The 27,003-nt window shown below is 47.1% G+C and overlaps 1 protein-coding gene across 1 annotated transcript; it reads right to left on the reverse strand.

Annotated features, from left to right (window-relative positions):
- Positions 1-430: 430 nt before the first annotated feature.
- diaph1 (diaphanous related formin 1) lies at positions 431-26,888 on the reverse strand. Its single transcript, XM_077732890.1, has 28 exons — positions 26,028-26,888; positions 23,773-23,799; positions 23,181-23,348; positions 22,944-23,045; positions 22,718-22,848; positions 22,556-22,639; positions 22,182-22,245; positions 21,884-22,023; positions 21,713-21,818; positions 21,528-21,638; positions 21,306-21,424; positions 21,094-21,210; positions 20,607-20,722; positions 19,478-19,542; positions 18,518-18,697; positions 17,809-18,390; positions 17,605-17,719; positions 17,428-17,436; positions 8,408-8,506; positions 8,188-8,282; positions 8,023-8,124; positions 7,707-7,946; positions 7,514-7,643; positions 7,313-7,437; positions 7,057-7,221; positions 6,853-6,985; positions 4,168-4,257; positions 431-1,712 (listed from the first exon to the last, which is right to left on the reverse strand). Exons 1-28 carry the CDS (start codon positions 26,130-26,132, stop codon positions 1,561-1,563), a joined length of 3,672 nt encoding a protein of 1,223 aa, XP_077589016.1. The 5' UTR covers positions 26,133-26,888; the 3' UTR covers positions 431-1,560.
- Between the last annotated feature and the right edge of the window lie 115 nt (positions 26,889-27,003).

Raw genomic sequence — 27,003 nt, forward strand, 5'->3', positions numbered from 1 at the left:
TCAAAAGAACTCCCAAGCATCTGGCCTGGAGTGAGCAGCCCAGTTCAAATGAAACGTATGCTTTCACGTTGCTGCTGGCGACCCTGAAAAAGAAAAAAAAACAATCAACACAAATGCACTTCTTTTGGCGCCTTTCCCCGTCTGCACTTTAAAGAATGGCCCACGTGAGCCTTTGCCAGGAGAGGCCTTTCACCAACTAGGAGCAAGACAAAGACAAATGTTTGGACAAAACAGAAAGAGTTGCTTGTGAATTAGCACTGAAAGAAAAAGCTGGGAATGCATCTGGAAAAGTCAGTCCAAAGTTTCCTCTCTTCTCGCATTCCTCTGCTACCGTCAGCCAAAAGAAGTCGAGTTTTGCAGACCCAAAAATCTTAAGTTGGCATTTCAATGTTGGAAGAACCAAACAAATCAAAGCAAAACAATAACAGACTATTTTCGAGAAATTTTAATGGTTCTGTGTAGCAAAGAGACGTACGTAAGTGCATTGCTTCTTTATACCAACTCTGGAAAAAGAGCTGAGCACGTGCATTCAATCCGATTTAAAAAAAAACAACAACAAAAAGTAAAAATCCACATAGAAAATCTCTTTAAAAAAAAAAAGACTCAAATGAAAAAAAAACAAAAGATAGATTCCAGTGGTGTCTTAGTTTTCTTTCCACATGGCGCTATCTGGCACTCGACACTTCAACTAAACGGGACCTTTTGGTGCTCCCACGCAAATCCAAGTCATCCAGTGTGCAAGTAAGTGACAGAAACCCCAAGAGGGGATTTCCTCCCCCCAACAACAACAACAACGTTGTGACGTCATGTAAAGACAGTGAAATATTAAATCATCCCGTCTCCTCATTAGGATACAGATATGATGACCACTTTACAGTCATATTTGCCTCCAAACTGCATGTTGCACTTGAAAGAATACAAAAAATCAGCAGCTCAATTGTTGTGTGTCTATGCGTCCGTCACAAACGACATCCAAGATTGGTCGTCCCTCTCGTGTCGGACACAGCCACAAAATATACACGAGCGCACTTTTGGCCCTTTTTTTCCAGTGTGCAATTTCCGCCAGAATACCACAACGTTGCTTCGGAATGAACGGATGACGGAATGGCCCACAAATACGTGCACGGAAACTAAAAATAGCGACACAGTGAAAGACACAGGCATGTCAATTGCGGTGTGAAAGGGTGTTTCCAAACTAATGTGGCCACATTGACAAAAAAGCCTTGTTTTCTGGAAAAAAAACATTGCGAAATGAAAGGAATGTTCAGGTTTCTTTAGGGCGCCCTCGTCATCACTTGCACGAATGAAGACAGAGGAGCACGTCCCTTTTTTAAGGCCACGGGGACATGAGAAGGGAAATGGCAAGCTGGTTTGACCCTGGACTTCCATGCGTTGGCACAGTTTTCCAGTGAAACGATCATCATTTACTAGTTGCAAAAAAAAAACAGAAGAAATGATACTTATTTTGGGGATTGTTTGTGGCGCATCCAAAAGCAAGCGTTTGTTTGTCTGGAAACAAATTTGGCCGAGGAAGGAAAAGGACTGGACGAAGCAACTAGTCTAAGTGGAAGGGGTCGGCATGGGCACGTGGTCCGGCGGCTCCTGGTCCGACTTGAGCGGCGTGTTGGACTTCTTGGGCGAAGGGCCGTCTTCCTGCGTCAGTTCCTTGGCCAGGATGTTGGTGAGCGCCTGACCGGCTCTTCTGTGGTTGGCTGAAAAAGAACACCAGACGTCAGCTAAAAACACAGAAATACCACTAGAGTAATCCCTCGAATATGGCGGTCAATGTAGACAAGACATGCCCGCGATAATCAAAAAAATCTTTAAGTAAGATCACCCTATTATTAAAAATACTTACTGTTTTTTTTTACCGTCAGTGCTGAATCCTAGTAGTGTATATTTTCACATTTTTATGAACTTAAAATGAAAAATATATATTTTTGAAGTAATCGGAGAAAAACAAAATGGCAAAGAAGTGAATTCGCACTAATGGAGGGAATATACTGTAGTGTACTTTTCATTGACAGAGAACTAAAGTCATCCCAAAATATGTGCCTGATGGCATTGATGCAAATCTATGAAATTTGTTGGAAAAGGACAAAACATGACAATTTCCTCTCTGTGAAAATGCCTATAGGTTGACACTCGCCATGAGCACCTTGCCCTCAGCAAGAGGACGCCAGTATGGTAGAAACGTGGCAAAAACACGGCTGTCTCCATTTCCACGGCGGAAAGCAGGGGAGCAGAGCTCTCTCTCTCTTTCTCTCTAACAAGGCAGTAGCAGGAGCAGCCATTTTGAGCTAAATGGGTCAGGGGGAGATTGCGTCGGATGTTTATATTGGCTCATCGTCAGACACTTTATCACGGAAGCTCTTTGTCAGTGTCATGACCATGCAAACCACGCATGCAAAGTCAACCGTGCTAACATGCACACACACACAAACACAAATCAAGTCAAAACATATCACAGCATGGCTCAAATTGGGCCCAAAATGCAGTTACCCATCACGTCTCCAGAATCAGCTGTGACAAAGACAAGACAGAGTCTGGGAAAGAAAAGAGGAAAAGAAGGAAAGAAGGATGGTGAGATGCTGAGAAATAAAACAATACATCCAGTTCAGGAGGGATCCATAGCACTTTTTGTCAAATTAGGCAATTGTTGACAATAAAAAATGTCAAGGCTCACATCAGTTTCATTTCTGAGACTTTAACAAGTGTGCATTGGTCGACTGCCATTTGCATAAATTTGCTTTGGATGTGGACCTCGTGAGTTATAGCCAGCCTTCGTATCAATGGGTGCTAAAAGTGTGTGTGGTGTCAACAATCGCGTGACCCCAAGGGTCGGGCTCAATTGTTTCCCTGTTGCTTGTGTGTCCTGCGCCAGGAGGGATTTTCTATTGGGGCGACAGACGGCGGCGTGTGCCTGCCTTGCAAGCCTCCCTCCATCCTCCATCCCTCCCCACCTCCCTCCTTCCATTGTTGCCACCCTCTTCATCTGCGCAGCTCTCTCGCGATTGGCGCTTTGTCCGGCGGCCACCGCGCCGATTGGACGGCGCAACAGATGGGTCGCCGACGAGCGACGAGAAGACACGCCGGCCACCGTGTGGAAAGACACGGATAAAACATTGAGGTCGGCGGCACAAATTGATTTGAAAAATCAAAGCCGTCTGTCCGAGAGGTCAGGAGATGCATCGGCATCTTTGCATGGGCACGCGGACATCTGCCGCCTGGGCTTTTTTTTTTCCTCTTAACTCATGTTTGACAGCCAGGACCGCCCCACCCAAAGCCGAGCTGGGGTGCGGGTCAAAAGGTGCTGGTGCACCCCGCTAAATCATAAGAAGGGCATCAAATTCAAAAGGGGGAATAAAAAGTGCCACAAATTTCCCGGTCAGCCATTTCCTGGCAGCATAGGACTATTTTGGGGTGACTGGCTAGACGCCTACGCTAGCCATTTGACTTTTGGCTTTCCAGTTTGGGATGACGCATGGCAAATGATTCCGATGTGTCACGGAGGGCCACCCTCTCTTTTGATGTTGCTCTTCACTGTGTGAGAGAGAGAGACAAAAAAAACACAAAACAAAAGAAAACAAGGAGGCAGGAAGAATGCAGTCTGGCCGCCAACTCTGCTTAACATCTGGCTTCCATTGACGCTGGGGTAGATAGAGTTACACACTCACAGCCTCGTGTGCAAATGGTCATGTACGTGCACACACAAGCGCACAAATGGGCTTTCCTAAACAATGGGCAAGTTACAAAGTGCCTCCATTGGCTAAGCTTTTTATGCTTTAAAGTGGCTGCTGGCTATTGTACTTTCCATAAAAGAAGCCCAGGCAGCCTCCCCTCTGCCTAAATGTCATTAGTTGGGTGCATCATGGGTAAATACTAAAAATAAAGAGGTTGGGAGTAAAGTGACAGAAAACAGACCGCTTTGAAATTGATCTGTAGCACATAATTAGATGTATGAATAAGAACAGAGACACAAATGATTTCAATTTGGGTGGGTACGATCCCCCGGAATCCAGTAAAGACATCCCCGAGTAGGCAGCGCTTTCCCAAAGAAAGTTGAATATCAATAAAAATGGCTGTGGGCGGGTCTACAAGCTCTAAAATTAGGGCATTGTGGATAAAAAGGCATGTAAAATAAAGTCATCATCTGGAAGTGTTTACCTGCTTGGCGTGGTCCTCGCTTTCGCCTGAAAGCAGCGCCAGACTGCAGCGCCTCCAAGAGGCCGTCCATGATGCCCGTTTCATCGCCCTCTGAAAGTACATCCAAATAGAAAGTGAACAAACAAACAAATAAACGACAACGCCGAGGGGACTTGCATCTTATCCCTACTTAATGACATTTGCGGTCATGGTCAATAAATTCATTCTAATTAGAAAACAATGTATTTGTTTGTTAGTTTATTTCCCCCCCCTCGGACCCACGTGGGAATTTGTCCGTGGGCCATGTTGAAAGATTAGCGACGTTTAACCCAGATAGGCGGCAGGCGCTGGCTGACCTAGATCAAGGCTTGCTGCTGTATTTTGCAAGTAGAGCAAATCTCCCCCTTTTAAAACACCAATTTAATACTTTTCCCTTTCTTCAACTACACGTAACAGGTCGGGTGTGTGTGTATGACAATGTGTTTTAAAAGGAAGAAGTAAAAAAAAAAAATCGAGTCCACGTCCCGATTTAGCAGATGGTTTCAATTATTTCTGAATAGGACCAAGGAGTCTGGAAAAAGGGGGCGGCGGGAGGTTAAAGGTTTATGTCCAGACCCATTGAAACACATCCTGCCTATCGGCATGGAAGGCCAGCCTGGACGGGATTCTGGGGGCTTTTACTGGTCTCGCTGAGCCAAAACACAATGTATAAAAACACACTAATATACACTCTTTGAATTTGCCAATTTGTGGGCCTTTACTTCTCTTCCCAGCGAATGTAAGATAAAGATTTGTGCTCCCAAAAGTCAAGTCTAAGCCGGTGGCTTTATCGCTACTACGTGCAAAGGGGATTGGAAGGTCTTGCCAAATAGCATAAGATGACTTTGTCTAATGGAATTAACCCACCAGGGGCTGTGAAAAGGTGATTGACTGGAGCCAGTGGAATGAGATCAACACAATCTGCCACTCGCAGACATAAGCTGACCCACTAGCGACCAAATTTCAAAATTATATAAGAAGTCAGTGAAGATGGCCTGTGATTGTCATTGGACGCCAGCCCACTCATTTCTCCTCAACATCTCGCTACATCCGTAAAGAAAACCATGTGCTTGCGTGTAAGTCCTAAAGCAGCAGCTGCTGCTACCGTCTTCACGTCCTCCTATCCTCCCCCGCCTCCCATCTCTTCTCTTCTCTTCCCTCCCCCACCCCAGCGACCTTAGCTTTTCCCGTGGAGTACGAGCACACCCAGCGGCGTCTGCCGTAGGTTCTGGTAGCTCACGCATGCGCACAAGGCCATCTCACGCTTCCAAGGAGTATTCTTTGCACACTCTACTGACACCTAGTTGCCGCAATAACGCAAGTCCCTCTTTTCGTAGCAGCGGTCGCCACAAACCACGGCGTGGGAAGTTCCGAGCCACATCCTCCAGCCTGAGTGACTCTCCCCTCCCCGCCCGGTCAGTGGCTCCACTTGGAGGACGAAAGCATGGAATAAATTCCACAAATTGTTTGTTTGACTAACTTCCAAAGCCAAGGTTAAAAAAGAAGCGACCTTCCAGGGTTTAATCAACAACGAGAGCGGAGGAATTTCGGGAGATAACGACGGCGAGAAAGATGCCGATGTGCAAAAATGTTATGGCTGAAAGCCGGCTTTGTGTCCTGGCCATCCAATGGGAGGTTTGCAAACATAACGCAGGTGCACGTATGCGGTGAAATTCAAAGTGAGACGTTTGAGTGACCCCAGGCATTCAAATATGACACCTGTATGCAAATGATCTTTAACCTTCAACCCGCTCGGGTCATGTGATTATAGAACAGGGGTCGGGAACCCTTTTGATGGAAAGAGGCATAAACAATTCCTATTTTCTTTAAATGTTAATCCTTGAGAGCCATGCTCCGAATTTAAATGTCAACATGACTGAAAATAGGCGCCTTTTTTGTCACTTTACCACTTTTAAAGTACAAAAAGTCTCTAAAACTTTTGATAACATTGTTACATTGTTGCTCATCAATGAGAGTCAATTAGAATATCCATAAAATTAAAATAAATATGATTATAAGTCACTGGAAGTAGTGACAATGCCATAATACCAACATAACACTCTTAGTTTCCATAGTTTAGCTCACAGGTTAATTGAGAGCCATATGCACCCAACAAAAGAGCCATATGTGGCTCTTATGCCATAGATTCCCTACCCCTGCTCTAGAAGGTTGTAAAAAAATAAGTTTGTATAAATTTGGAATGCTTAGGAGATACCAAAGGGGAACCACCGAGAAGGAATGCACTAAAAGTAGGTCGAGCTCTTGGAAAGTGGGGGGCGGCGAAAAGGAGGTTGGCAAGGAGGACCACTGTGGAACTTTTAGGGCTTTTACTTTTCCTCATTAAAAAACAACAAAAAAAAGAATGTTCTTTCAGGGGTTGTGGTTGCTAGGAAAACAGCTCTCACTCACCAAAACAGTTAGAAATAGTAACTCAGGGGGTTTTTAACATGGCCAATCCTCTCTGAATTTACATTGTGCTTTAAATGGAAAGCGTGCAAGTCATGTATATTCGATTATCTCTGGTGACGTCTTTGTCAAGGCCTCACACACACAAACACACACGAACACTAATTCAGACACACAGGAATATTCCACTGAAGCGTGGACTCGGAGTGCCCCCAACTGGCGTGTGACGGGAACAACAAAAGGAGAAAAAGTTCAACTAACCTGTGTTGATGTCGAGGAGCTGACTCCTTTTCAGTTTCTCCTCCTTTTCCTTCTCCGCTTTCTCCCTGGCAAGTTTGGCTCTTTTGATCTTCTCTTCCGCTTCTTTCCGCTTTTGATTATCCTTCACGGCTTGCTGTAGGAGAAAAGTACCATTTAGTGAGAGAAATGTGACTAGTTTCACAGTGGACGCACTTGCTTTCTCACCTGAAACATGTTCTTGAACGTGTTGAGGTCGCCAAAGAACTCCTCCACGGAAACTTTTCTGGGGTTGAAGACAAAATATCCTCCCAGGTCGTTGTACTGCTTCTCCATGTTTTTATGCATCAGATCCAGCCTGTCGTACTGTTCGCGGGCCACGCTCACAAAACGGTGGACAAAGGGAGTTAAGGAAGGCAAAATTCTGCAGCGTGGCACTCAGCCCGCCAGACACGAAATCGAGAAAACGGCCGTGAGAGGATATGGACATCTTTTCCACAAACAGGTCCTTGTCGTTTTGCGGTGGGGGAAACGTCTCGATGTCTTTCTCCATTTTCTTGATCTGACGGCCCATTAGTTCCACGTTCTTCTGAAGGGTCTCTGCGGAAACTACAGAGGCGACATTGCGATTAGGACAGTCTTATACGACAATAAAAAGCATTGTGTTCATGTCCGCAGGCCATACCTCTGCTGGCCTTCTCCACGTGAATGAGTTGATCGGGAAAACTCAGGACCTCCGGGTACTGCTCCGTGCACACCTCGGCCAGAAAGTGGAGCAGCGTCTGCTTCAGGTCGGCCGACTTGGTGTCACGCAGCTGATGGGGGGGACGACGAGGTCAAACCGAATCTCAGTAAACGACGAGGCGGCGTTGGCTCACCTTGCACAGGTAGGATATGGAAAAGCCAAAGGCTTTCCCGTTGCGGGAGCCGGCGTTCATGTAGTTGCCGACCAGGAGGATGATCTCCAGCAGTTTGGAGAAGGCGGCGCTTTTGGTCAGCTCCTCGCAGGCCGCCGTCACCGACACCACGTCCGGCTTGATGTTGTTCAACTGTTCTTCGAACTGCAGCTTGAAGAGGGTGGCTTGCAGTCGCGGGCCCAAACGTTTCACGCCAGACATCTGCCCAAAGAGAAGGAAAAGAGACACATACGTCGTCCGGTGGCGACTGTCGTCCGTGTCTCCGCCATTTACTCACCACCACTCCAAACTGTTCGGCCTCGGCGAGGTCGTCGTAGTCGTCTTTCATGGCCGCCAGTTCGCTCAGCTGCTCGGGTGCGGGCAGCTGTTTGATCAGGTTCTACGGAAAGACGCTACGGTGAGTAACGCGCCTTTCGTACGTACGGCCGACTGCAAGGCGTACCTGAACCAAGGACTCCGTCAAGACCTGCTCGTTGACTTCCAGGACGCAACTCTTGATCTCTTCGTAGGGGAGACGGAATGATCCCAAGAAAATGGCTGCGTTCAAACACAAAAAAAGTTCCATGGGTAACGTGTGCCGTCACTCGTTTCGTGCGGCTCGAGTCGTTTCGTAAAATTCCGGTCACGTGGACATATCTTTCTTACCAGTTAGCAGGACTTACATAAGTTTTGGGAGGACTTGGAATCCAGGACTTTGAGCTCCTTGACTTTCTTTTTCTGCAAGTGCTTCTTCTCATCGGCGCCTTCCAACTCCTTTTTGGCTGTGGGTGAAGAGCAAAAAGAGAAATTAGCGTTTAAAAGACAAATAGAAAATGAAAGCAAAGCCGTGTGGACAATTAGTGAAATGTTGGAGTTTGATGAGGGGAAAAAAAGTGTGATCAATAAATAAAATGAAAAACAAGGGCTGCTGATCCCCACTAATTCTGTCTGTTACTCGCACCGTTCGGTCAGCAAAGTTCTCCTTTTCCTTCAACTAGACACGCACAAAAGTGACAGTTGTGGTGTGAGATGATGCTTTTGTTGGCGGTGGAGTCCCCGCGGCCCGCTAAATGCGCTTGGACATGGGTTCCCCGTGGCAAGCGGCGCGTGAACTTTTGCCAAAGGCTTGCAGAAACAGTACGCTTTCTGACATATTCACACTGAACCCAGGCTTTTGTGTTAAAATGCTCGGACAGGGTCACCTTGGTGACCTTTGGCGACGCCATGGACAAGAATACGACCTGAAAACCAGAGAGAAAGACAATGTCCTTTTTTTGCTCCCTCCGGCCAAGCTTGTGCGGCGGTGAGGTCATTTGAGTCGGAAAAAATGCCCGCATCCATGCTGAATTTAGTCAAATCCTGCTTTGTTCCCGGAGACATTACACGAGAAACATGGCAAAACGACAAACGGGAAATAGTAACTACTACATATGTCGCCTCCTCATAAAGTGAACGACATTGATCATTTCCATACTGCAATACACATCCGTCCATTCAAATCGACACTACATTATTCACATTGTAATGGATATACAAGTATACACACTACTAAGAGCACGACAGCAAAACAGGAAGACAAACACACGCAAAAATATATATCCGGACAGCTGTGAGGATATGTCATCCCCTCCACACACACACAAAGACAAAGGACATGGGTTAGCACATGAAAAGACACAGAACAAGATTAATAAATAAAATAAAATAAATGATTTGAATTGTGTCATGAGCCCCAAAAATATGTCTTCCATTCTGCCTCATTTTTTAAGGACCACACATGACATAAAAACACACACAGAGTGAAATACAATTCTAATGTCTAATGCAAATGGCAATGTGAAACAACACTTTTGGATCACTGCATTAGGTCGACGTGGAAATGTGTGTTTGCGCGGGCTCGGATCAAGAAGAGCATCACTTGCTTGCCAGCCAATGAAATAGAGCGGAAAGAAATGACGTTGCAGCCGATTCATGAAATGGGGGTTTAGAGGAGTACAGTTTGTAAAATGGCTGCTCTGGAGCATCCACACACACACACACACTGACAGAACACACACATATATTGCTCAGCCAGCTTCCATTTGTAATCCTGTGGCGCCTCTAGTTGCGGCTATGGGCCACTGCGCTATGTTGCACTTGGTCACAGTGGGGGAGGAAAGCTGCGCCGAGAAGCAAACAAGACGCCTAAATTCCATCTAACATTTAAAAAAAAGGCTATTTTATGTATGAAACCCAAGAATTTGATATGCCTCCCACAATTTTCCAGGAAATATGTCCATAACCCCCCCTTTTCCAGTCTGGCCAACAGCTGCTTGGCATTGAGTGATGGGGGAGAAAAAAAGTCATTGGGAAGAGGGGGAAGGGGGCCATGTGCATATATTCAAAATTCCTTTATAATCTTATATGGGAATTATTTACTTGAAACGGAATTGATATAAAAAAAAAAAGAAGAGGGGAAAGGGGCACCCCATCACGAGGACTCACTCAGTCATTCAGTCAATTTGTGTACACAAAGACGAGTCTGTTAGTCAGCGGATGAGTGTGCAATACCCCCCCCCCCCTTTCTATTCTCTCCCTTCTATCCTTAAAAGGAAAAAGAGTGTCGTCTGGAAAAAATGAGGAGATTGTAAGTGTATAAAGAGGACAAGAGGTCTTCATGTGATGCCACAGTTCCTTTTCTACGACCTCCATTCATCCTTTCATCACGCCTGCTTGCCTGCACCCTGTTTATTTTTAAAGTGACTAAAAGCTTTCACATGACGCACCAGCGTGTTTTCCAGCAGCTCTCTGGGGCAAAACCAGGAGGGAAAAAAAGAAAAACACAAACTTTAAGACTTATATAACTTTTTTTTCCACTGGTGAAAGCATTCCGGGCCTGGAGATTGTCGTAACCGGGTTTTAACTTTCAACAAATGTGAGCTTATGTGGGCTGTAAACTTGGCGGGCGAGAAGTTTTTTTTTTTGTTATTTAACAAAAGAGAGAAATGTGGGATTTTTTAAAGATTTAAGCAAACTTTGGGACTGAAAAAAGTTGGCATCAAGAAGTTGATGTGGCCCACAAGGGAACAGCTGTAGTCTCGGTTCCTTTAAACTTTAAATGTCCAACATGCTGTCACTTTACACCGTGTGTGTGTGTGAGTGTGTGTTCAATGTTCAATTGTGTTTGACAGAAGAAGAATAGTGGGGGTTTCCAAGGTAACGGTGGCCTGAAAGAGCCCCTTCATCCTGTTTTTCTCCATGAAAGGAAACAGGAAGAAAAGACTGGAGCGCGTGCGTGCATGGGTGTATGTGGGGGGAGAAGGGGGTTGTGCGTGAAAAGGACCAGATGGCAGGGTGGGGCCGAGGGGAGGAGGTTTAGGGCAGGATGTGGGAGGGCCAGGGCTTAGGGGGAAGGATTATGGGAGGGGCCAAGACTCTGCTCACTTGCGCTCCCCTGGCGCATTGAAAGTCGAACTGCATACTTTAATCAAAAATACCCACTCAAATGATGGCATTTTAAGTTTGGAATGGAAAAATATATATGGAATGGAGAAATATTAAAAATAAAACAATAAAAATCCTATCAAGTGTTGACCGCACACTGTTATTTTGCTAGATCACATCACAGTCTTCATCCGATCATCATTAAACAGGGCTCATTCGAGAGGTCAAGAATTGACATTTTAAAAATCCTACTTGCTTTTATCAAACAAGACAATCGATGCAAAATCCAAAACACTAGTTGTGCGCAAGGACCTATTAAATCATCAAGTATTTATGGATTGTATTCTGTTAAAATATTACATTTTAGGGTGCAAACTAACAATTACCTGTCAACAACAAAATCTTTCTCGTGTGTTACAAAAATCTAGGAAATAAATGCAGAGTTCTAAAGGTCAAAGTAAGATCAATTAAAGTGTGTTACACTATATGCAAAAAGCAATCAAATATGCCATCATAAAAGTACTACTGGAGACAAATATTGAGGCAGTCGTCTAAGCCAACTCTCCATTGGTGGAGCCACAGTGTCCTCCAGCGGACCTTTTTGTGTACTGCCAATGCATGGACATGCAGTCAGTTGTACATCTAAGTACAAATATTAGCTCTAACCCACTCGCAAGCTCATCTATCGTCCAAGTTGTGTACTGGGGCAAAAAGTCTGCAGTTAAATGTAAAACAAAAACAAATAAGCGAGGCAGAGGAGGAAAGGGCATCTGCCTTACGCAGTGCAGTGTTTGGGATGGACGGGCTGAGGGAGTGAGCCCATTTCTCTCCAAGTTGTGGGGAGTAAGTCTGCTGGTGAAAGAGAAAAATAAGCCAGGCAGAGGAGGAAAGGGCATCTCCTTTAGTAAGTGTTAGGGATGGACAGGCTGAGCGTGCCAGCGTGCCAATGTGCCAGCGTCCCGTTCTCTCGGGGCTCGTGGGACTTCTCATCTGCCCGTGAAGGTCTTCAGCAAGGACAAAGCACAACACAGCATTACTGAAGACAAACACAGGCACACAGCAGTACACAGGCGGGTGATAAGGTTGACGGCCTAATACCACGCCACCTTGAACTTCAATTGGCGCCGGGCGAAAGCGCATCAATCCCCATAACGGGCACCGCCGCGCACGCACGCACGCAAGCAAGCAAGCACGGGGCGTCCTTATTAAATGGCTCCCACATCAGCCGGTCTCGTTGGGAAAGCAGAAAAAGATTGACTACGGCAATTACGCCGGCTAATTACGAGCGGGGAAGATGGAGCGGGGGAGAAGGAGTGCCAGACGGGAAATCAAATCCAGGAGAACAATAACGATGGGAGGGGAGAGCTGCCACGCTATTGGCTTTAAAAGGATTGAGACCGTGACGACGTGATGGCGACCTTCACAATTTTACAGGCGAGGAAAGGCAAAAAAACGGTTCAAATTTCACCTTGTTTGGCCCACTAACAAAGCCAGTCTCTCACAGTTTTGGCCTTTCTGGCTTTCCTCCGAATGTCGCCGGCCGGGCAAAGGCTGGCGGGCTGCATTAGCAACGGGGACTTGAGCGCATGGCGGGGACGATGACCAGGGCCCATTTGTCTGGGTCTAATGAAGCCCCGAGCCAGACCCCGGGACGTTGGGTGTAGCGAATTTGGCCCTTCCTAAATGTCAGCCGAGGCTGGCGGAGAAAAACATGCATATTTGGCAAAGGCGTCCACGGGCGCACGGATGGTAATCTTCTCAAATCTATGCCACTCTCCTTCCCTTTTTGCCATATTTTTGTCACTTGCCATCATCTCTGGCTCTCTCTTTTGCTCAAACCCGCGCACAGCGGGCCACCAGCCATCTCCATTTCCACCAGCGCACTGGCAGGGAGCTAATAGCCTCCTCTTTTGTTCTTGGTGAACAAGAGCGGAGTGGGGCTTGTCGTTGTGACAACTCCACGTGGGAAGCGCCACTGGGAGACGGGGGGCTCTTCAAAAGAAGAAGAAAGGCACAGAGGGGATGCCGCTCGTTAGGCGAGCGGCGGGGAAGGAGCGCCGGCTAATTACACTCCTTTCCACGCGCCGCCCAATCAAAGCCCGAGCGCGCACGTCAGCCGCCAACAACGCGCTCGCTCCGTCGACAGACCGGAGGCGGCGGCGGGGACACTGACGAGGAGAGGCTGGCGACGTGGGGGGGAGAAAAGAGCAACTAAGACGCCACGTATTCACTTTTCGCTTTGATCCGGTCTTCGACAGATTTGCGGGGAAAAAAACTTTGGCATGGAGGCGGGCAAACGTCAACCACTTCAAATGGCGCAACGGATAGAAAACGATATTAGGACTCAATTCATACGCATCTAGAGGTCTGACATCTTGGTTGTTGCTCAGGCGCTACCATGGCAACGACGCCAATCAGTTTGGAAAGGGCGCTCTAATGGTGCCTCAATGGGGTGTTAGGCTGAAATTTGTCCATGCTGTGTAGTACAGCGGAAATTACGGGAAACGCAATCTTCTCTGGGGTTGATGGCCGAGTCGCGGCTTAACGCCGTTGGCCATTAGTCGTTAACGCATGCGTCTCTTGTATTATTCATGGAGCTTAATGCTCGGCTGGAGTTAATTCGTTGAAAAGCAGCAATGTCTGACCACATGCCAAAACACTCTGACAAATAGGCGGTCTGCGGCACACTCCAGCTCCACGGTGGCCAAGGCAAGACCCCCATGGGGTCGGCCGCAAAAAAAGCCTACAAATCGGTGACATCCAAGCGCCATACTCAAATAGGTGCCAAATAGGTAGCCTCGGTCCTCTTTGGTGACACGGGGTAGGGCAGAGGAGGAAGACTGGGTGAAAGAGAAGATAAGAAGCCTCCTGGGAGAGAGCGCAAGCAAAATAATGATGATGGGTAAGAGGAAGAAAAGGTCGGGTGTCGTGAGGAGGAAGACAGATTGGATAAAAAACGGGAGACCAGAGGATCCACTAAAACTTTGATGGCGCGTGCCACCGAGGCGCGCAAATGTCTTGCCGCCTTTGGCATTTGGCTCGGCGTGGGCAGAAGGTTCTCCGTTTGGGGGCCCCCAGCCTTGCGCCCACGGGAAGCGGAGCGTGCCCTGCTTCTTTAATAACTCCTCACTCAGACATTTTGACTACTTTCAAGCAGATAGATCTGACATTGACGTTTTGGAACAAACCGAAAAAAGCATCAAGCTCACCAAGTCATAAGAGCTTTTGGTTTTGTCGCCATTCTTGACAAAAACACGCTTCTTCCCTTTAATCCCACGCATACTGTTATCTACGGAGGCAAGAGATTGGGGGGGGGCGCCAGATGCAAACGGGCGCCGTCAATGTGACTCGGGAGAAGACAGGGCCGAGCCGGACTAAGCCATAGCAAAAAAAAAAAAAAAAAACAGCCGCCCCCCTCATTCGCTGGAATTGCTTTTGGACCACTTCCTCCGCAAAAGGGAATGGAAAGAGAAGCGGCGGGGAGGCCAATCAATATTGTGATCTTATTACGATTAGCTCCGTACAAGAAGAGGACGCCACGCCAAGCCGAGCCGAGCAGAAGGAGAAAGCAATCAAGTCAGAAATAACTTTCTTTCTTGTCAATCAACTTTGGCTCACGGGCACCAAACGGCGTCCCAATTCTATACGCGCGTACATCACAAATCGTAGCCGGCTTGTAATGTGCGGCCCCGCGACCAATTCCAAGAACAAAGAAAATAAATTGCTTTGGTTTCCTTATACTTTTACAGTCCTGAGGCGGAACCGACATCTAAAAATGCAAAAAAATGTATTGCAGAGCCTCAATAAATTAGGTTTAAGACATTTTTTTAGAGGCCCTACTGAACGGCTATCAGTCCAAACTCCCAAAGTTCCCAACTTCTTTCCCAGGATGACAAATTAGCAGTGCTCGTCTTTGACGGGCAGTCCCTCGCCAACGTCACCCGGGCTGCATTTAATGGGCCAGATGCTGTGACGAGCACTTGGGGAACTGACAAGTTGAAAGATGAAGGAAGACTGAGGTTGGCTGAGGAGGGAAAAGAAGAGAGGGAAAAAAAGAAGAAAAAAAGTGTCCGCCGTGTGGCTGAATGAGAAATGTCCATGCATTATTCAAGGCAGAAAGTCAACTTGTACAGGGATAAATGGGAAAGCGTGTTTAGGGACAACCTTTTCCCCCTCATTCCTTCATTAAATGGCCGCCCACCCCTCCCAGAGAAGACCGCCACATCACTTATTCAGAGGGGAGGTGAAAAATTCAAAGGCGTGTTCACAGGAGGTTGAAGCGTGTGGGGACATCGCCGAGACAAAACGCTACAGGACTCTCCGTGGGGAGTTCAAATCCAGATAGCTTTGATTACGCCCCGTTGCGGCGAGAAAGAGGAAGAAGGCGGCACCAGTAGGCGTCCAAGCCCGAGCACTGTGCTGTAACAAAAAAAATCAAGGTGATTTAGAATAGAAAGCTGACTTTTGAACAAAATGAGGACGCAGGCGTCTCCTCCATTGACAAAGACTTTCTGCCTGGTAAATGCAGCAAAGCCCAAAGAAACAACAAAACGAGTGGGAGGAATAAGAATTCATGGCTGTGACCAAAAAGGAGCACAAGTTGAAAGGCGAGTGGGCGGAAGGAAGGAAGGAAAGAGTGGAGCTCTTTCTATCTCTTTCTTCAGACGCCTGGCATCCTTGACGACGATGCATGGCGGCCTCCACATTTCAATGCACGGAAAGGCAAATGCTTCCTAGATTTAGCCACGCTCACCAGATTTTGCGCTCATCATTCATTCCCTCAATATAGCACATGCACGCAGATCAACGCATTTGCAAATGTGCTCCTAAAAGCGGCTAAAGCCTCGGTATGGAATATATTTAAATGCTAACGAGCGTCGCGGATGGGAACGGGGGAAAGAAGCGATGGGCTGAGTGACGAGGAAGGGTGGGTGGGGATGAGAGGAGGGTCCGGGTTGATTGAAATAGGGGCTAATCTCTGAGGAGACGACGTAGGAAGAGCGGCCATTTGGTTTTGGTTTTCCACGTAACGGAGGCAGATCAAAAGGCACACTGCAATTGTTTGATTACCGAGTGGAACCGCCTACTCGGTTAAGAAAATGCATGCAAATGTGCGAAGAATTGCATCCGTTTGGGTTGCAGAGGGAGTTCAGCCGTTACGGGATTAAACTAGATTGCACTCCGAAATGATCATGTTGCATAGAGGACTTGGGCAAGACAATTTGAAGAAAGAGGAGGTCGCCCCACAACACAAATGTCCCTATTGAGACAGAAGAAAAGCATCCAGGGCTGCAGAATTGGCGAGGATCAACGTCAACACCATCCTTCCTTCCATTGCAAGGATCGGGGAAGGGCCTCCGAGTGAGAAAAGGTGAAGGATAGAACCTTTAGACATTTTCAAAGGCGGATAGATACAGCTATTCACAAAGTAACGAGGTGCAAGTAAATAACAGCCCTTCTTTTTTGGTCTTTGTCTGACTAACAGATCAGATCATGCACTCAATCATGTATTCCATCTCTCCAAGAATGTAGCCTGCTCTGGCTATTATTATTTCATCCTCTATTCCAACACACTTTCTCTCCATCTCTCTCTCTAATCGAATGCCAATGGCGTGCGCACACACAGGTGGTAGCTTATGAAAAGGCCACGCCGTCTTTATAGAGTCGTCTGCCGGCTCTCAGAAAAGGTTATTCGACTTGACGGCGGTCTGCCAGCGCGGCGACACGGCCAGTAGGAACGGGGAGATTTTCACGTGCAGGTGTGACGGGGGCCAACGTTTTCGTCGGACGTAAAAAGGGCGGGGGACGGAAAATGGGACAGCTGTCCGCGGTGACATTTGAAAAGACATCAAATGCCACCGTGGGCCGCGAGTATGGCCGCCCGTTTGTTTATTCGGGACGCCTCCCGTGACTGAATATGCGATGTGAAGGTCACGCAAAGACGCTCACATCCCAGACGTTATGAATATGGAGGAGTTGGAGCAGAAGGTTGGGTGACACCGGGATGAGATGGGACGCCCGCCGTGTCAGCATTTTCTGCCAGGACAGCTGCTGGCATCAAGGGGGGGGGGGGGGGGCGTGATGCCATGGCATGTTTTTCACCTTCAGCCTGGGTCGCTTTTTTTTTTAATGCATTTGATCTGATCAAGGTGCTCGTTAATTCAGGCGGGATTTGGTTTTTGACAGGGTGTTGGGGGCGAATGCAAATGCGCGGCGGAGGCGGCGGCGGCGGGCGGGCGTCCTCTACGCACATAGAGGAGAAGCGGGACGCTATTCTTACCTTTAGTAGCTGAGGGATGCGAAGAGGCAGTGCGGCAGGACGGCAGGAGGTGCGGCATCGGCGACCCAGACAGCAGGAAAGAAATTGAAAAGGAGGAAAAGTTGCCATTAATGAGTACGCCAGTGCAAATGACACGGCGAAGATACGTAAACATGAACGAGCCCCACACACACTCACTCTTAGTCTGCGAGGAGAAGGCCAAGGTGAGTTTGGCAAAGAGCTCATTGTTTTCATATTTCTCCTCCTTGGCAAGCGTCCAAAAGCTATTCTCGGAAAGGTCCTCCGGTCCAATCTGAAATAGAAAGCCGCGTGACAAATGAGACAAAAAATGTGCCTTTCATAAACAAAACCACCGTTGCCTTCGAAGCAAGGGAATAGTACCTTGCTCCAATTGGCCCTCTTCAGTTGGACTTCAGGCTTGTAGTCTTTCTTCGGCTGGAGGCCGTAAGGCAGCTCGGCCGGTTTGGGGGGCCCCCAACCGGCCGCTCCAAACAGTGGCGGCGGAGGCATGCCGGGCCCGCCCGGCGGTGGTGGCGGCAGAGGAGGTCCCATCCCGGGAAAGGGCGGAGGCGGTGGAGGACCCGGCATTCCCGGTAGAGGGGGAGGTGGAGGGGGACCCGGCATCCCCGGTAGAGGAGGAGGCGGAGGGGGACCCGGCATGCCCGGTAGAGGGGGCGGCGGAGGAGGCCCCGGCATGCCCGGTAGAGGAGGTGGTGGCGGAGGGCCCGGCATTCCCGGTAGAGGGGGAGGCGGTGGGGGCCCCGGCCTAGGCATCTGAGGTGGCGCCGCCGGTACGTTTGCATAGCCGGGCAACGGGGGAGCAGGGGGTGGTGCCGGTGGAAGCATATCGCCTTTTTGGCCAGGGACGGGCGGGGCGGGCGGCAAGCCAGGCGTGGGCACGGGAACGGTCATGGTCTCTACTTTAGCCTTGGCCTCTTCCAGATCTTTGGATAACGATTCGATCTGAAAGGGAAGCAAGGAGCACTGTCACAAAGACTGCGATTGTGCATTGCAATGTATTGTTTGGTGCATTTATCACATCTTGTAGTGGCAAATTCAAGAGGATGATGGCATTGCTTGAATCAATCACCTGCTGTTTCTGAGCGCCCAGCTGTCGCCGTAGACCCTGGTTCTCCTTTTCCCGTTCGTCCTTGGAGGAGGCCAGTTGCTCCTTTTCCTGGCTCAAGTCTTGCAACTTTTGTCCGTAGTCGCCCTCCAGTTTCTTCATCTCCACCTGTAACTCGTGGCGCGCCGTCAACTCTGCGTCCAGCTAATTCGCCCCACAAAAACACAAACATAGTAAAAAGGCATGCTGACGTAAATGAACCCGTCAGTTATTTCCAGATCAAAACTAACGTCTCAAACGGGAGGACCACAAAAATTAGGGGGTTGGGATGGAATTAATGAGGGGTGAAAAAAATGCCTTTTTTTAAACTTCCAAGACACTTGGCAAATGAGAGCATTTGGACGGCTGCGTTAGCGCAAGTAGCTGTCAGCTTCCCGACAGCGTCGTCGTCCCTAATTCCTGCCAAGGACTGTCTGCAATTACCCCCCCATCTCACACACACACACAGCACTAGAGCTAATACGCGTGGGTGGCCATTGACAAAAAATAAGGTGGCTGCGAATTTGTACAAAGGATATGATCCTCCATGTGACAGTTTGAATGAGGGCTAGTCGGCGTCCCCCCCGCCATTATCCCATCACCGGGACGGAAACATCAGAGTAGCAGCACACGGCAATTAAGGCATTTAGCCTCTTATGCCAGTGCGCCGTGTTTGTGGCTGACGCTGGTCTTTACCACTATTTTTCTGTCTTTAAGCTGTCAAGCCTGCCAGCCACGCATACACACACACACACACGCACACACTCTCTCTTTCGCTCTTTTCATCATTTTCTGTCGCCGCTGACTATTTCCCCCGAGTTGTTGGCCAATGTCAGCCCAATTCTAGAATGTTTTGAAATGGTGCAGAGATGATATTTGCAAAGCTTTCTTTTCCGCTACTTTGCAAATGCGAGTCCATTCAACTATGGTGTGTGTTCATTTCACCTTTTTTTCCAACTCTACAGCCTTGGCCTCACTGGTTTCCACCTTGGTTTGGTTTACCATGTTGTCTGGAAATAGAATACATGGAGAAAAGGGTAAAATGACTAAAAGCCTGACAAATGGAAATGGAGAGAGGCAAACAAAAAACAAAAAAAAATAGCACCAGTATATTTTCAGGCCAGATGAATGCAGAAATCTCCAAAATAAATTAAATAGGCATAATAAATGTGGATGAACTGATGAATGCAAAGCGCCAAGGGCCATGAAATAATAAGGGGGGGCGAAATATCGAATTTGGCATCGAGTAAAAAAAAAAAAAGATTTGTGAGTCCATTGGGCGGAAGCATTTTTTTCTGCGATAACAGAAAACTGTTCAGGTTAATCCTCGGTAAGTAAGGCAAAGAAAAGTGGGAGATGAGAGCCAGCTTTTTTTGTGTGAATAGGGAAAAAAATAAAAATAAAATCATATGCACACCGGCAGCCAGATGGAACGTTGCATCTACCTTGATATTTTTTTTCCATGGAATTGGGATATATGGTGGAGGAGGGATTGTGGTGTCATATGGTGGTGGCAAGGCTAAAATGGGACAAACTTGGAATAGCGAGCACTAAGTGAGATAGAAGGGAGGGGGCCGGGCCCACTTTTCACAGTTCAAAGAAAAATACTAAATAATGCACGCCGGGCAAAATTGGGCTGCTTTCCGCTGATAATAACTAGGCAGCCTCAAAGGAGGCCAGACGGCCTCCACGCGGGCGGCAAGGCAAGGCAAGCGGGCGGGCGGGCGTTCTGCGGGAACGCCGACGGGCGGGCACGTGCATTTTAGAAGCAACGCAATTAGAGCCCCCGTCGGCAAACAACCGCGACCAGTTCTATCGGTCTCTGCCTTCTCCACTACTATACTTGACTAGGAGACTTTTTACTTTAAGGATACCTTTCTACAAGGTGCCATTTGTACACCTAAAAGTGTAAAAAAAAATAAAAAAATACTCTATACCACAGCCAAGAAATCAATAAGATTTGGAAATGACCAATCTTGCTTACATGATTGGTGAAAAAAAAGACAGAAAAAGATTTTCATTTTTGTTCCATAGCCTTTCCAGCGTCGTGCCTTTGTATTTGGTCACGACTTACCTATTAAGTTTTCAATGTTGAGACTGATGTTGCGGCATTTAAAGTCTGGGTCGGCTCCGTTCCTGTGAAGCACGATCTGAGAGACGCACTCGTCTATTAACTTGTAGTACTGAGGCCTGAGGAAAAAGAGTGACAGATTGACAAAACAATAAAAAGTATTAGGCCACACAGAAATAAATATGGAGCACCACAACAAATAAGCACTACTATGGCGTGTCTCATCAACTTCACAAACACTTGAGTTTGAAAGGGACTTGTTCCCATTACAGTCAGCCATGTTATTTATTCAGTCTACCCATCTTGTCTCTTTTGTCGTCCACAACATCATCATCATACTGAACATATTTTTTTTGTTTTTTTTTTGTGTAAGACTTGGATTTAAGCGTGGAGCGAGAGAGACACCTAGTGTAACTTCAGTTAACTGAAGCTGAAAACAGAATCAGGGCTTCCTTTCTTGATCAAACTCGAATCAAATGAAGTGACCTACCTGGCCACGTAATCGTTGCGGATGAGCAGGAGGTGCTGCATGAGAGACAGCAAGTTGTTTTCGGCCTTGGAGTCCTTCACCGTGTTGACCAAGATGTCAAACACTTCCCTCACGTCAGTAAAATGACGGCAGTCAAGGGCCATAAGTGGACACGCAAAAGGGTGGATAAGTTTGATGGACGGCAAATATTCCGGGAGGGCCACAAAGGATATTCCATCTCGATGCGGATGTCGTCCAGGCGAGCTTTCAGGTCCTCCGAGTCGTCTTCGGCCTGCTCGTCGAAGACGTTGAGTTGCACCCTCAGCTCGTCGTTTTCGATGGTTCGCACCTCCTGCAAAGACCAAAAAAGGTACAAAATGACACTGGTTTTTAGCTTGGATTTGACCGGAAGAAGATGAAGGTTCTGCTAAAGGGGGAGAAACATTTTAGTCCACCTTTAGGCAGTCCCTAAGGCCAAGTCTGAGAAGCTCCGAGCGAATATGGATCCTGAAGTCCAGCTCTTCGCCCCGACTGATTAAGGCATTGATAAGCTGCATGCATCCGCCCTGTAGGAGGAAAAAAATACATATATCAACATAGAACATGGTTGCCGGTTTGCCGTCTAAGCGAAATGTGGTACCTTCAATGCGATGTTATGACTGTTCATGCCGGCCAGGAGCGGCTGAAACCTCTCCACGTCCAGTCTCTCGGCCTCCTCTGTGATGGCCTCCAGAACGCGCTCGTGACTGCGGAACGGCAAAGGAGGGATCACACGGCGTCTCTCCAGATTCGCTCGCCGTCGGCTCCTTACAGATTCTCCTGGTGCTCCAAGATGGAGATGGCGGAGAGCAGTTTGACGGCGTCCACCATCATGTGAGGCACCCTGGGGTTGATGGCTCTGACCAGCAGAGGAATCCCCTCATCCGTGTCCAGCATAGATTTCAAGCCATACTACAGAAGAAGAGTCAGGAAGAACAAAAGTTAGGCGAGCTACGTCATTTTGCCATCTACAGTATCAAACAGCCTCAGTGTAGAGTGCATAAAACAAAAAGGCTATTTTGCCAAGTCTGTCCCATTCCAAACTCTAAACAAAATTTCAATGGTCTTACCTTGTTGTTCATAAACGCCTTGAGACAGCGAATGATCTCATGTTGACATTTGACCCCCATCGTTCTAGCAGGACGACAAAAAAAAAAATTCAAAGCAAGCTCATTTCAACCCCTGGAATTACAATACAGTAATCCCTCGATTATCGCATCTTCATTTATCACGAATTCACAACTTTGCAATTTTTTCCAGCTATTAATTATTTAAAAAATGAAAAAATCCATGCTGAAACTCATAAGCGAAAGCCACTTTTGCTACTAGGACTAAGCACTGAAGGAAAAAAAAAGCTATATTTCAGAACTATATTGAGCTACATATTTATCGCTATAACTTGACCATTGCAACGGACAGACTGCATTTCATTGCTGTATCTTACGGGTACTCGTCTTTCTCCTCTTGAAGTCTTCTGAGCAGATTTAAGAGCAGAGCCAGGCCTTCATCTCCAAAATTCTGCACCCAACTACAAGACAATGCCATTGGCATCAGGGATTTCCACCTATGGCGGAGACCAACAGAAAAGTATAGACGGAGGCGCCACCTGACGGGGTTATTGTTGAGCGACACCCGTAGAGATTCCAGGCAGCCCAGGAAATTGGCATCTCGGTAGTCCGACTTCAACTCCTGGATGTACATGATGGCGGACTTGGAGCTCTCTTTCTGGTCTTGACCCTGCCGTCGCCACAACGTCCGTTAAGTCGGGCCCACGCCAATAGAGCGTGGACGAAGAGGTGCTCTAAAGCCAGCGTTGACATTTTTTGACTGACCGCTTTGGAGGTGTGCAGGTACTGGGAGACCATTTCACGTTTAATGGCAATGTCTTTTTCTCGGAGAGGCTGCTGCTTCTCGTCATTCAAATTCATATCCACCTAAAAAAAGAGTATAAAGACAGACATTTTTTTTAAATGACCTTCACTTAAGACAGGGGTCAGGAACCTTTTTGACAGAGAGAGATCCATCAATAATTCACACTTTGTGATGTTTTTTTTTTTTTTTTGTCTCACCAACATCTTTTCAAAAAGTTCCAGGACGTATTCGTCGGAATGATCGTGTAGGATGGTCCCGGGAGCGCCGACCTCGTAATGGGCGGCCGCCGAGTGACGCTGCCCGCTGGGGACGTGGCCCGCCTTCTCCTTGTCCTTCTTTATCCGCATGCTGGTGAAGCGTTCCAGCTACACATTTGGAGGCCACAAGTTACAAAGTGAAGAGTGAAAAGCGACAGCGAGACGGCCATCCCTAGCCAATCAGAGGCTGCCGATGACAACCGTTCTCATTACAAAAAAATTGACTGTTTGCTTCTTTTATGCTGGTCTTGTTTTGTCAACAGCTTCCAAAGATTGGTTAGGGATTCAAACGTTTATCATAACAAAATACAAACGTCTGGAAAGACATGCAAAGTGCAGACATTTTCCTTGGTTTTATCTTGTTTAAAGCCAAAGAGAATGTTCGTTTTACGTTTTTTGAAGGTGCATCTTCAAGAGCATGCGCACGAGACAACAAGTGTGTTAGAGTGGCAGACAAAAGGTGGCGAGATGAGAAGGTTAATTATTCGAAGACAAAAAAGATGAGGAAAGCGTGCAAGTATTGAAAACCTACCTCGTCCGGAATCAGGCGTTTCAGTGTCTACGGATGAAGAACAATAGGCAAAACGGAGTTGATTGCAAGATAAGGGGGCAGCAATTACAAAAAAAAAAAAAAAATTCAGGAAGAAAATGTGACATGAAAAGTGGAGGGAGAACAATTTTGGAATTAAAAGGATGTTTCAAGCATAATAACAAAACCCCAGTAAAATCAATGTGAAGATGGTGATTGAATTAACTGTGCTTAGATGTTGATTAGGGTTGTATCATCCAACATGCGCCGTTTTATGTGCTTGCTTGTAATAAAGGATAATGTCCACAAGGTGGAATGGTAGACCTACAAATGTTCTTTCCTTGTATGTTAACTCAAGTATATTTTCCCCGGTAGACAAGCAAGGGGGGAAAAAAACTTGATTTTTTATTTCTTAACTAGAATTTGTTAGAAGAGGAATTAACAACAACACTGAGACAAAATTAAAGTGTTGATGCTTAAAATGAGACATTGATCTAGTGTGCCACATGAGTTGCTTTGGCTTACCATGTTGCTATGGCTATCAAAATACTACATAGTAAGCCCAATGACATCACACGGCGGAAAACTGTTACAAGCAGACACACCCAAAATGTGAACCGCAGGAAATGACCAAAAGAACCTCTTTTCCTCCCCCTGCTAGAAAAAAAAGTCTTGCTTCACATAATTTCATAATTTCACATGTCATTGACCCTTCAGGTCAATACAAATAGTTGTAGGTAGGACATACGTACATTGTACACAAGGCTCCGACCAGCCGACTGATGACTAACGGTACACAATAGAACAGGTCATAAACAGGTCATTTTTGGGAGAGTGAGTCAGCCAATCAAATAGCACGCTGCTGGTACCAACCTCCTTGCGCAAGGGTCGAAAGATAAGCGTATTCATAAATGGGGAAGAATAAGACCGTATCCTGTGTGCTATTTTTGCACCACTTCCTGACAATTCTTCAAAACAGTCCTATTGCATGGGCCTGCAACTTCATTCAAACACACACACACACTCGAATGTTGTGAACACGAGTCGCATAAACAAGTAGTAGGTAAGTTTAATATGCTTAGAGAGGAAGAAGTCCCTCCAGTGTGGATTACTCATTGTTGACAATGGCGGTCGAACAGATGAAACGCTGAAGTGAGATGCTGTCGTCAGACGCCCCAAGCAACACATGAGCCGCCATGTTCAATGGGGTTTTTGCCCAGTCGGTTCCCCGGGGAACTCTGGCACGCGCCGGTAACATTTTACGCTTGAGCAGAGTGGACGAGAAGCAATGCATGCTACAAAACGGGAACTTGGAATTGAGTCATTGATTTTTGGGGAGGGGTCTTCACAAGGCCTTTCAAGCTACTACTTTTTGCCCTGAAATCTTTCCGCACCTGCATTCTAAATGTCTCAAACTGATTCAGGTTTTACTTTGAACTGCAGACTGAGTTTGTAAACAAACTATGTTTGGGTGTCAAGGACAACATAGCTGAAATGTACGCAGGGCAGCAAAGTCCCGCAAAACAAAAACAGGCTGGCGTACTTGATGTTATCTCACACACAAAACAGATTTGTGTCTGACTCACATATTTCTTGGAAAAATGGGCATGTGTCAGAATTCCTGAAATATGCATGCTTCAATATGTACATAAATACTTAGCGCTAATGAAAACAGAAAAGATAAGGTTCATATTTATTTATAGATATCTTTTTAAGGTCCAAAAGACAAATACACCCTTCGTGATCACGTGTCTCTCCAGTACTGTGGTTACTGATCGACGCGGTGCTATCTCGGACCTTTCAGGCACTCCAGGCGGACTTGCGCAACAAGTGCGCCCGCCGCCTTAGCCAAAGTGAGGCCACCGTGATACACGCACTAGAGCGTAGACACAAATCGACGCTGGAATTGTCCATTTCCAATACTAGAAGTAGTCTAATCAACATCCACGGACTGAGCGACACACTTTGTTGTGGGAGGTCTCGACATAAAAGAGCTTCAAGTGTGTCAAGTGTTCCGGTTTACTTGCTTCCTTCTACTTTGACACTTCCTCTCGTGTGCTTCTTCAGATAAACGCAACAGTTCAGACATGTCAACATCAACGCAATTGAAGGATGGATGGCAGTGCAACATGAATGTATAATTGCCAATTGGGGATGAATGGGAGAATAGATACTAGAAGGCTGCGCACTTTCGCTTAAAAGCCCATTTTTAAGAGAGAAAACAAAGATCTAAAAGTAAAATCAAGCGAGATACTCACAAATTTCTTTTTTCCCTCGCCGTCCTCGTAGCCTTTCTTTGATTTCTTGTCTTTCTTGGGACCGGCGGATGCGGCGGAGGCAGCGTTGCTCGTGTACGAATCCATAATCGTCCAATAACTCTTTTAACTACAAATCCAACTAGATCCCCCGCACTGAGGTAATCTCGCTGACGCCAAATAATAATAATGAATTAATTCAACAGAAAAAAACGACACTCAAAGCAAACGATCGCGCTGACGATCGAGCAAGTTGATAAAGCGCAAGTTATAATAACACTAATTTCCTTAGCCCCCTTGTCTAGTAACCGGGCTAACTAGCCACACTAATCAGGGAGTTGCTAAAGATCTGGTCCCGATCCAAGATTGCCCAGTGAACTCCTCGCTAGATCGCCTGAATGCCTGCTTGCCTATCCGTCGGTTTGTCTGTTTGTCTGTTTGTCTGTCTGTCTTCCACAAGGAGGGAAATTCAAAGCGCATCGAAGCGTCGCCGGGACGCCAACACTAATCGATCGGACAACTTCCTCAAAACATACGAGCTATTTCATCGACATCGGCGTGCAGCAATTGACAAAAGTCATTGCCGAGATGAGATCGATCTAGGAAAGTTTGCCCGCAACCGCAGCTAGCGTTAGCTTTAGCGAGGCCACTTTGTTTGGCTCGAGTTGCGACGGCGATCGACTGGGGCGTTTGGTTAATGTTGCCCCGGGATCCCTTCTTTCCTTCCTTCCTTCAGTCAATGCGATCGCCTCCGATCAGATCGGAAACTCCGCCATGATCCGATGCAAAGATACGGCTATTAACGCCTCGATCGATCGTTCAGTCGTCGTCTTCCTGTTTCAACTTCTCCTGATGACAGTTCGCCCAAAGCGGTTGGATGGAGGGGCGGGGCTGGGTGCCTGGGGGCGGGGCCAGGCTCGACTACACCTGAGCTACTTCCTAGACGACCCCAGTGACTAGTTTTCATATCACTGGAGTA

This window comes from Stigmatopora nigra, chromosome 14 (genome assembly GCF_051989575.1).
Source record: "Stigmatopora nigra isolate UIUO_SnigA chromosome 14, RoL_Snig_1.1, whole genome shotgun sequence".
NCBI lineage: Eukaryota > Metazoa > Chordata > Actinopteri > Syngnathiformes > Syngnathidae > Stigmatopora > Stigmatopora nigra.

Excerpts from the sequence above, each read along its gene's own strand:
- diaph1 (XM_077732890.1), bottom strand. The coding sequence starts at position 26,132 with ATGGATTCGTACACGAGCAACGCTGCCTCCGCCGCATCCGCCGGTCCC. Across the intron at positions 21,639-21,712 it reads GTCATAACATCGCATTGAAG|GGCGGATGCATGCAGCTTAT; the intron begins GTACCACATTTC and ends TTCCTCCTACAG. Across the intron at positions 1,713-4,167 it reads GCGAGGACCACGCCAAGCAG|CCAACCACAGAAGAGCCGGT; the intron begins GTAAACACTTCC and ends GTTCTTTTTCAG.